The sequence below is a fragment of the Nerophis lumbriciformis genome, linkage group LG23, assembly GCF_033978685.3.
Source record: "Nerophis lumbriciformis linkage group LG23, RoL_Nlum_v2.1, whole genome shotgun sequence".
Classification (NCBI taxonomy): domain Eukaryota; kingdom Metazoa; phylum Chordata; class Actinopteri; order Syngnathiformes; family Syngnathidae; genus Nerophis; species Nerophis lumbriciformis.
Window position 1 is genome coordinate 3,469,913 of NC_084570.2, and position 11,020 is coordinate 3,480,932.

At 36.7% G+C, this 11,020-nt stretch overlaps 1 protein-coding gene across 1 annotated transcript; it reads left to right on the top strand.

Moving 5' to 3' along the window:
• Positions 1 to 2,948: 2,948 nt before the first annotated feature.
• Positions 2,949 to 7,395, top strand: inha (inhibin subunit alpha). Its single transcript, XM_061985436.1, has 2 exons — positions 2,949 to 3,247; positions 6,675 to 7,395. The coding sequence occupies exons 1-2, from the start codon at positions 3,007 to 3,009 to the stop codon at positions 7,364 to 7,366; spliced, it is 933 nt and encodes a 310-aa protein (XP_061841420.1). The 5' UTR covers positions 2,949 to 3,006; the 3' UTR covers positions 7,367 to 7,395.
• Positions 7,396 to 11,020: the final 3,625 nt, after the last annotated feature.

Consider the following 11,020-nt stretch of genomic DNA (forward strand, 5'->3'; position numbering starts at 1 on the left):
AAATGTAGGTCTAAGTGAGACCTACATAGAGGTTTTTGTTTTATGTCTCTAAGACATTCCTACTGGAAGTTACAGGCTGTTTTGTCTGAGTTTTCCTCCTAGGAGCAGTTGTGTCTGTGTTTTCTTCCTAGGGGGCGCTAGAGCACAATTTTGAGTTTTGGGGTTGGTTTTTTTTATTAGATCGCAATTTTTGCCAGTCCTGATGTGGCAGGCATGCAGGCAAAAGTGACTGTTTTTACTAAAAATTTGTTTTGAAGGGGGAATTGCCAACTTCCTGTTGATTTTTGCTGAAGGATGTCAATGTATGAAATGTAAGTCTAAGTCAGACCTACATAGAGGTTTTTGTTTCATGTTTCTAAGACAGTCCTACTGGAAGTTACAGGCAGTTTTGTCTGAATTTTCCTCCTAGGAGCAGTTGTGTCTGTGTTTTCTTCCTAGGGGGCGCTAGAGGGCAATTTTGAGTTTTGGGTTTTTTTTTTTTTATTAGATCGCAATTTTTGCCAGTCCTGATGTGGCAGGCATGCAGGCAAAAGTGACTGTTTTTACTAAAAATGTGTTTTGAAGGGGGAATTGCCAACTTCCTGTTGATTTTTGCTGAAGGATGTCAATGTATGAAATCTAGGTCTAAGTCAGACCTACATACAGGTTTTTGTTTCATGTCTCTACGACATTCCTACCGGAAGTTACAAGCAGTTTTGTCTGTATTTTTTCCTAAGGGGCGCGAGAGCGTAATTTTGAGTTTTGGGGTTGTTTTTTTTATTAGATGGCAATTTTTGCCAGTCCTGATGTGTGTGTCAAATATGGTGAGTTTTGATGCATGTTAAGGGGGTCAAATTAGAGCTCAGAGGCGGCGGAATAATAATAATAATAATAAAACACACAAAATACAAAAGGGTCCTCTGTCCCAAAGGGACATTGCGGTCCCTAATTACAGTAATTATCTTTTATTAAATATGTAGCATGTTATATAAAAGTCTATGTCCATACTATCAATCAAAGGTATTTTTCTGCAGAACTGTTTGCATCGTCACTTTATTAAAGGGGGTTGATCTTAATAATTTAGTAAAAAACTGTAAAATTACGATATTTTTCCGCAAAACGTTTCATGAAAATTTCTGTAAATATGTTTTTGATCATTATTTGGTTTACAGTGTTTTAATTTAATTTTAGGGTTTTCGTTTGGCAGCCGTAGCTGCCAGTAGATGAACGCTTTTTTTTACAGTGTAGTAAAATATTGGTATCAGGACACTAGTGCAGAGGTGGGTAGAGTAGCCAGAAATTGTACTCAAGTAAGAGTACTGTTACTTTAGAGATTTATTACTCAAGTAAAAGTAATGAGTAGTCACCCAAATATTTACTTGAGTAAAAGTAAAAAGTATGTTGTGAAAAAACTACTCAAGTACTGAGTAACTGATGAGTAACATACACACACATATCTATATATATATATATATATATATATATATATATATATATATATATATATATATGTATGTATTTATATATATATATGTACGTATATATGTATATATATATATATATACACATAAATTGATATATACAGTATATCATTTATATTTATTTAGTTTGCCGTTTTTGTTTACATGTTAAAGGTGTTTTAATGAATATACATGCATGTTTAACATACGGATTCCTTTCTTTCATGAAGACAAGAATATAAGTTGGTGTATTACCTGAATCTGATGACTTGCATTGATTGTAATCAGACAGTAGTGCTGGTAATGTCCACGTTTTCAAATGGAGGAGAAGAAAAGTTCCTCCTTTCTGTCTAATACCCCATGAAAGTGGTTGGTTTTTGGCATTTTATTTGTCCAGCTTCCATATTCGTTTTCACACAGTTTACAAGAAATACATTGGCGGCAAATTCCGTAGCTTGCTAGCTTGTTTGCGCTGGCTTTCGGAGACTCTTATTTTGTAAGTGCAAGCGCGATGGAGCGGCACTTTTATTGTGAAGACAGGAACTGTGCAGTCAGTCTTTAGGCTTTTGACGGGATGTACGGTTAAAATAAAAACGTGTCTTTTTTCCTTCACACTTTTGATTGATTGATTGAAACTTGTATTAGTAGATTGCACAGTACAGTACATATTCCGTACAATTGACCACTAAATGGTAACACCCCAATAAGTTTTTTAACTTGTTTAAGTCAGGTCATGTGACCGCCTGGCTCTGTTTGATTGGTCCAACGTCACCAGTGACTGCATTTGATTGGTGGAACGGAGTCAAACGTCACTAGTGACTGCATTTTATTGGTGGAACGGAGTGAAACGTCACCAGTAAGGCAGGCACTTTGAAGGTCTGTCTGACAGACCAAAACAAACAAAGCGTGCATTAACAGATCAATAAAAATTAGTAGCGAGTAGCGAGCTGAATGTAGATAAAAGTAGCGGAGTAAAAGTAGCGTTTCTTCTCTATAAGTATACTCAAGTAAAAGTAAGTTGCATTAAAACTACTCTTAGAAGTACAATTTATCCCAAAAGTTACTCAAGTAGATGTAACGGAGTAAATGTAGCGCGTTACTACCCACCTCTGCACTAGTGTAGACACAATATTCAAAGTCAGGTGCAATCCAAGCACATCAGTCAGGCTTCTATTGTTTTGGACTATTTCCTCACATGTTATACATGTGAATCCATAATGGTGGATATATACTGTATAAAAAAAACAATGTTTTGTTGGTTTCCCTTCAAAAGACTGCAAAGTATTCTTCTATCACAAAACTATTTCGACGTGAATAGAAAACAAAGTTACCTTTGTTAACCGGTCTGCTGTACTGTAGTCACAATCTGTGCAGAAAGCTGTCAAGGTCAAACAGGAGGCTTCCATGGGGACTTCCAGTGGGAAAATGATTGTTTGGTATGAGAAACAATCTTGCTGTAGTGTTACGTCAGAGTGTGCGATCCAACATTTTGCCTGCAAGTGAGAAACCCACCAGGAGTTGCTTGTTGCCCGTACACTTGAATAGAAGGTTGGATTCTGCTGAAGCCATGTGGTTCTGGCTGGTCGTCGTCTGCTGGGTTCATTGCCGAGGGCAGGAACTTTCCAGAGAAGAAGTTTTATCGTGGTTCCGAGGCCGCGTTCTGGACAGTCTGGGACTGCGGGGGGCACCCCGTGTGGATGGAGGCAAGGTGCAGGCAATACCTCGGAGGGTTCTAGGAATCAGTCAAAGACAGCTGGCGGACGACCGCAGCCAATCGAGCCTGGAGATTATTCTTTTTCCCGTTTCTGGTGAGAAGTTGTACTTTAAATATGTTAAAAATCAACCACATTGCAAAAACTGAAATCCAAGTAAGAATAAATATCTCAAATAAGGGTGATATTAGCTTATTTTCTGTCTGATAAGATAATTCTTCTCACTAAGCAGATTTTATGTTAGAGTGTTTTACTTGTTTTGGTCCTAAATGATCTCAGTAAGATATTACAGCTTGTTGCTGAGATTTGATGACCTATATTGAGTAAAACATGCTTGAAACTAGAATATCAACTGTTGCAAAGCTGTGTCATCAACACTCACAAGTATAAAACTACTTTTTTAAAGTAGTTTTAATTTCTTATTTCAAGCATGAAAAACAAAAATCATGACTTTGACACAATTGTGTCTCATAATTAAAACGGATGACAGCCAAATGGACTTTGCTGTTTTATTTTCAATGAAACAATAGAAAATACGTACTCATATAGTAGTACAGTTGGCACAGTACAGTAAACTGACAGTTAATAGCTAAACATTTAACATTTCAAACAATTTTGAACAGAAATAGTTCATGCACATTCAGATAAATTCTTCAAAATTACAAATACATTTTTTTTGTCCAGGAGCCAGGCTGTATATACAGGTAAAAGCCAGTAAATTAGAATATTTTGAAAAACTTGATTTATTTCAGTAATTGCATTCAAAAGGTGTAACTTGTACATTATATTTATTCATTGCACACAGACTGATGCATTCAAATGTTTATTTCATTTAATTTTGATGATTTGAAGTGGCAACAAATGAAAATCCAAAATTCCGTGTGTCACAAAATTAGAATATTACTTAAGGCTAATACAAAAAAGGGATTTTTAGAAATGTTGGCCAACTGAAAAGTATGAAAATGAAAAATATGAGCATGTACAATACTCAATATTTGGTTGGAGCTCCTTTTGCCTCAATTACTGCGTTAATGCGGCGTGGCATGGCGTCGATGAGTTTCTGGCACTGCTCAGGTGTTATGAAAGCCCAGGTTGCTCTGATAGTGGCCTTCAACTCTTCTGCGTTTTTGGGTCTGGCATTCTGCATCTTCCTTTTAACAATACCCCACAGATTTTCTATGGGGCTAAGGTCAGGGGAGTTGGCGGGCCAATTTAGAACAGAAATACCATGGTCCGTTAACCAGGCACGGGTAGATTTTGCGCTGTGTGCAGGCGCCAAGTCCTGTTGGAACTTGAAATCTCCATCTCCATAGAGCAGGTCAGCAGCAGGAAGCATGAAGTGCTCTAAAACTTGCTGGTAGACGGCTGCGTTGACCCTGGATCTCAGGAAACAGAGTGGACCGACACCAGCAGATGACATGGCACCCCAAACCATCACTGATGGTGGAAACTTTACACTAGACTTCAGGCAACGTGGATCCTGTGCCTCTCCTGTCTTCCTCCAGACTCTGGGACCTCGATTTCCAAAGGAAATGCAAAATTTGCATGGTTGGGTGATGGTTTGGGGTGCCATGTCATCTGCTGGTGTCGGTCCACTCTGTTTCCTGAGATCCAGGGTCAACGCAGCCGTCTACCAGCAAGTTTTAGAGCACTTCATGCTTCCTGCTGCTGACCTGCTCTATGGAGATGGAGATTTCAAGTTCCAACAGGACTTGGCACCTGCACACAGCGCAAAATCTACCCGTGCCTGGTTTACGGACCATGGTATTTCTGTTCTAAATTGGCCCGCCAACTCCCCTGACCTTAGCCCCATAGAAAATCTGTGGGGTATTGTGAAAAGGAAGATGCAGAATGCCAGACCCAAAAACGCAGAAGAGTTGAAGGCCACTATCAGAGCAACCTGGGCTCTCATAACACCTGAGCAGTGCCAGAAACTCATCGACTCCATGCCACGCCGCATTAACGCAGTAATTGAGGCAAAAGGAGCTCCAACCAAGTATTGAGTATTGTACATGCTCATATTTTTCATTTTCATACTTTTCAGTTGGCCAACATTTCTAAAAATCCCTTTTTTGTATTAGCCTTAAGTAATATTCTAATTTTGTGACACACGGAATTTTGGATTTTCATTTGTTGCCACTTCAAATCATCAAAATTAAATGAAATAAACATTTGAATGCATCAGTCTGTGTGCAATGAATAAATATAATGTACAAGTTACACCTTTTGAATGCAATTACTGAAATAAATCAAGTTTTTCAAAATATTCTAATTTATTGGCTTTTACCTGTATGCGCACTAATTGACTGAAAGAGCACGCACTTGGCGCGATGATGTCATGTTATCCATGGAAAATTGCATTTTTAGATAATATGATTTGCCTGAGCGGCTAGTAGACCCCGAGAGTAACAAGCGGTTGCCTTGTTGCCTTTCCATTAAGAACAATAAATTAGTCTTTAGTATGCTGGTTTCAAGAAATGTAATGCCGAGCGCATATCATTATGTCAAGATAATGGCACTAGCATTTACTTCATTTAAGAATATTTTTCAACATATTGAGCAAAAATTTCTCTTTTTTTTTTTTACTACCAAGAAAAGTGCACTTGTTATTAGTGAGAATATTCTTTTTTTAAGGTATGTTTGGGTTAATTGAAGTTAACTAATTGTACTTGTTTTGGAAAGTCTTGACAAGCCAAATGTTCTTGTTCTATTGGCAGATAATTTTGCTTAGTTCAGGGGTCGGCAACCCAAAATGTTGAAAGAGCCATATTGGACCAAAAATACAAACACAAATCTGTCTGGAGCCGCAAAAAATTAAAAGCCATATTACATACAGATAGTGTGTCATGAGATATAAATTGAATTAAGAGGACTTAAAGGAAACTAAATGACCTCGAATATAGCTACAAATGAGGCATAATGATGCAATATGTACATATAGCTAGCCTAAATAGCATGTTAGCATCGATTAGCTTGCAGTCATGCAGTGACCAAATATGTCTGATTAGCACTCCACACAAGTCAATAACATCAACAAAACTCACCTTTCATGCACAACGTTAAAAATGTTGTGGACAAAATGAGACAGAAAAAGAAGTGGCATAAAATACGTCCTAGGAAGTCGGAGAAAGTTATACATGTAAACAAACTAAGGTGAGTTCAAAGACCGCCAAAATTAGTAGGACAAAACGGCGCTCGCCAAATACTCGAATCAGTGAAGCCTGTTTAATATAAACAGTGTGCTTTGTAACAATTAGGGAGGCTTGTGTCATGATTGTCCTCCTACAGAAACCATATTAAAACAAAAAATAGATTTTTTTCCCCCCCTCATCTTTTTCCATTTTTCATACGTTTTAAAAAACTCCAGAGAGCCACTAGGGCGGCGCTAAAGAGCCACGCGTTGCCGACCCCTGGCTTAGTTCAAGTAAAATACCCCTCATTTTTGTATTTATTTTTCTTGTTTTTGAACACTGACTTTTTGCAGTGCATGAATAAACTTGTTTTTTATTCTTACCCCTGGCAGACTCATGTGACCAGAATCACCTCACATATCACTTCCAGCCGTCTGACCGATACCAGCTCGTCTGGTCGGCCCACTTCTGGTTCTATGGAGGCACAGTCAACTCTTCGGCTTCGCTCTTTATCCTCACGTCTGATGGGAAGCTTCTTCAGGGTTTAAATCCTCCGTCAAAAAGCAGCCCAGATGGATGGATGATCTTCGACGTCAATCAGAGCCTGCGGACACCCTTGGTTTCGGGTCCTTTCCTTCTCCGAGTGCTTTGTTCAAATTGTCATTGTCACACCGAGGGGGCTGACAATATGCCCTTTCTCCACCTGCATGCTCGACCAGGTTCGGCCCGTACCCCCAGAAGCGTGCCGGGCCCCATCCCATGGTCCCCCTCAGCCGTTGACCTACTCCAGCGGCCCTCACAGGAGAGGCTGCAGGACTGCGGGCGAGCTGAAGTGCAGATCAGCTTCCAGGAGCTGGGCTGGGATAATTGGATCGTGGACCCCGAGGTGCTGACATTCTACTACTGCCACGGAAACTGTTCTGCCCCCGATCGAACCAGCACTGTTCTTGGGATCAGGCAGTGTTGCGCCCCAGTGCCCGAAACTATGAGGTCCCTGCGCATCATCACGACATCTGATGGTGGCTACTCATACAAGCATGAGACATTGCCGAACATTATCCCTGAAGAATGTACCTGCGTCTGAAGGGCAAGACTCATAACAAAGAAGACCATGTTGGCTATCTCTTGGTATTAAACTGAAACTTTGGTTACAAATGTGAATGGTTGTCTGTCTGTGTTGGCCCCTGTGATGAGGTGGTGACTTGTCCAGGGTGAACCCTGCCTTGTGCCCCAGTGCAGTGGAAATAGGCTCAATAACCTCAGAATTATTGCTTATTAGTAACCCTAACCCTTATATGTTCCCCTGGTGTCCAAATAACACTAAATTAAGTTATTCTAATAAGCAACTAATTAATGGTGAATATGTTCCCCATACTAAAGTGTTTGCGGGCCACCTTGAATGACAAGGCGGGACACATTGGATGAAGGTGTGGTTCACTTTAAATGATGTGGTGTGCTAGATTTGTTGCTATCCAGGTAAAACAAACCATTTCTCATTTTTGATTGGGGGTGTGGGCTGTCTTGATTTGATACAAACAACCTTAATACATTTTCACAGCTATATTAAATTTATATCAACAATTAAGTTTTGTATAACTTTCATTCCAGAAAAAGAAAATATGATTTCAACTTTACACAAACCCTGTGCTTGGCGACCAGGTACAACTCATTCACACTTATCGCCACTAGAGGGCAGTGTAGGGTAATTCATACCTGTTCATTTCAGTCAGCTCTTATAGGGACTAGTTTTTGTGGTAACACTTAAGCATGGGGGAACATATTTTAAGTAACAAAGACTTCATTTAGAGTTATTTGGACACTAGAGGAACATATAAGGGTTAGGGTTACTAATAAGCAATAGTTCTGAGGTTATTGAGGGAAGACGCTTAGTTAATGGCTTACTGGTTGTATAATAAGGCCATGCAGAATAAGGCATTAATAAGTACTTAATGACTACTTAAGAGCCAATGTGTTACTAATTTGCATGTTAAAAAGCAAGTAATTATTGGTGAATATATTCCCCATGCTAAAGTGTTACCATAAGGCATTAACAAGTACTTAATGACTAATTAAGAGCCAAAATGTTACTAATTTGCATGTTAATAAGCAACTAATTAATGGTGAATATATTCCACATACTAAAGTGTTACCATAAGGCATTAATAAGCACTTAATGACTAATTAAGAGCCAATGTTACTAAATTGCATGTTAAAAAGAAAGTAATTATTGGTGAATATATTCCCCATAATAAAGTGTTACCATAAGGCATTAGTACCGGTAAGTACTTAATGACTAAGAGTCAATATGTTATTAATTTGCATGTTAATAAGCAACTAATTAATGGTGAACATGTTACCCATGCTTAAGTGTTACCATAAGACATTAACAAGTACTTAATGACTAATTAAGAGCCAATATGTTACTAATTTGCATGTTAATAAGCAATTAATTAATGGTGAATATATTCCCCATAATAAAGTGTTACCACAAGGCATTAATATGAATTAATGACTAATTAAGAGCCAATATGTTACTCATTTGCATGTTAATAAGAAACTAATTAATGGTGAATATGTTCTCCATACTAAGGTGTTACCATAAGGCATTGATAAGTACTTAATGACTAAGAGCCAATACGTTACTAATTTGCATGTTAATAAACAACTAATTAATGGTTAATATGTTTCCCATACTAAAGTGTTACCATAAGGCATTAGTACCGGTAAGTACTTAATGACTAATTAAGAGCCAATATGTTACTAAATTGCATGTTAATGAGCAACTAATTAATGGTGAATATATTCCCCATACTAAAGTGTTACCATAAGGCATTAATAAGTACTGAATGACTAATTAAGACCCAAAATGTAACTCATTTGCATGTTAATAAGCAACTAATTAATGGTGAATATGTGTTCCCCATTCTCAAGTGTTACCATAAGGCATTAATAAGTACTTAATGACTAATTAAGAGCCAAAATGTTACTCATTTGCATGTTAATAAGCAACTAATTAATGGTGAATATGTTCCCCATAATAAAGTGTTACCATGAGGCATTAATAGGAATTAATGACTAATTAAGAGCCAATGTTACTAATTTGCATTTTAATAAGCAACTAATTAATGGTGAATATTTTCCCCATACTAAAATGTTACCATAAGGCATTAATAAGTACTTAATAATGACTAATTAAGAGTCGATATGTTACTAATTTGCATGTTTATAAGCAACTAATTAATGGTGAATATATTCCCCATACTAAAGTGTTACCATAAGGCATTAATAAGCACTTAATGGCTAAGAGCCAATGTTACTAAATTGCATGTTAAAAAGCAACTAATTAATGGTGAATATGTTCCCCATACTAAAGTGTCACCATAAGGCATTAATAAGTACTTAATAATGACTAAGAGCTAAAATGTTACTAATTTCCATGTTAATAAGCAACTAATTAATGGTGAATATATTCCCCATAATAAAGTGTTACCATAAGGCATTAATAGGAATTAATGACTAAATAAGAGCCAATATGTTACTAATTTTCATGTTCATAAGCAACTAATTAATGGTGAATATGTTCTCCATACTAAGGTGTTAACATAAGGCATTAATAAGTACTTAATGACTAATTAAGAGCCAATATGTTACTAAATTGCATGTTAATAAGCAACTAATTAATGGTGAATATATTCCCCATACTAAAGTGTTACCATAAGGCATTAATAAGTACTGAATGACTAATTAAGAGCCAAAATGTAACTCATTTGCATGTTAATAAGCAACTAATTAATGGTGAATATGTGTTCCCCATTCTCAAGTGTTACCATAAGGCATTAATAAGTACTTAATGACTAATTAAGAGCCAAAATGTTACTCATTTGCATGTTAATAAGCAACTAATTAATGGTGAATATGTTCCCCATAATAAAGTGTTACCATGAGGCATTAATAGGAATTAATGACTAATTAAGAGCCAATATGTTACTAATTTGCATTTTAATAAGAAACTAATTAATGGTGAATATTTCCCCATACTAAAATGTTACCATAAGGCATTAATAAGTACTTAATGACTAATTAAGAGTCGATATGTTACTAATTTGCATGTTTATAAGCAACTAATTAATGGTGAATATATTCCCCATACTAAAGTGTTACCATAAGGCATTAATAAGCACTTAATGACTAAGAGCCAATGTTACTAAATTGCATGTTTATAAGCAACTAATTAATGGTGAATATGTTCCCCATACTAAAGTGTCACCATAAGGCATTAATAAGTACTTAATAATGACTAAGAGCTAAAATGTTACTAATTTCCAAGTTAATAAGCAACTAATTAATGGTGAATATATTCCCCATAATAAAGTGTTACCATAAGGCATTAATAGGAATTAATGACTAATTAAGAGCCAATATGTTACTAATTTTCATGTTCATAAGCAACTAATTAATGGTGAATATGTTCTCCATACTAAGGTGTTAACATAAGGCATTAGTAAGTACTTAATGACTAATTAAGAGCCAATATGTTACTAAATTGCATGTTAATAAGCAACTAATTAATGGTGAATATATTCCCCATACTAAAGTGTTACCATAAGGCATTAATAAGTACTGAATGACTAATTAAGAGCCAAAATGTAACTCATTTGCATGTTAATAAGCAACTAATTAATGGTGAATATGTGTTCCCCATACTCAAGTGTTACCATAAGGCATTAATAAGTACTTA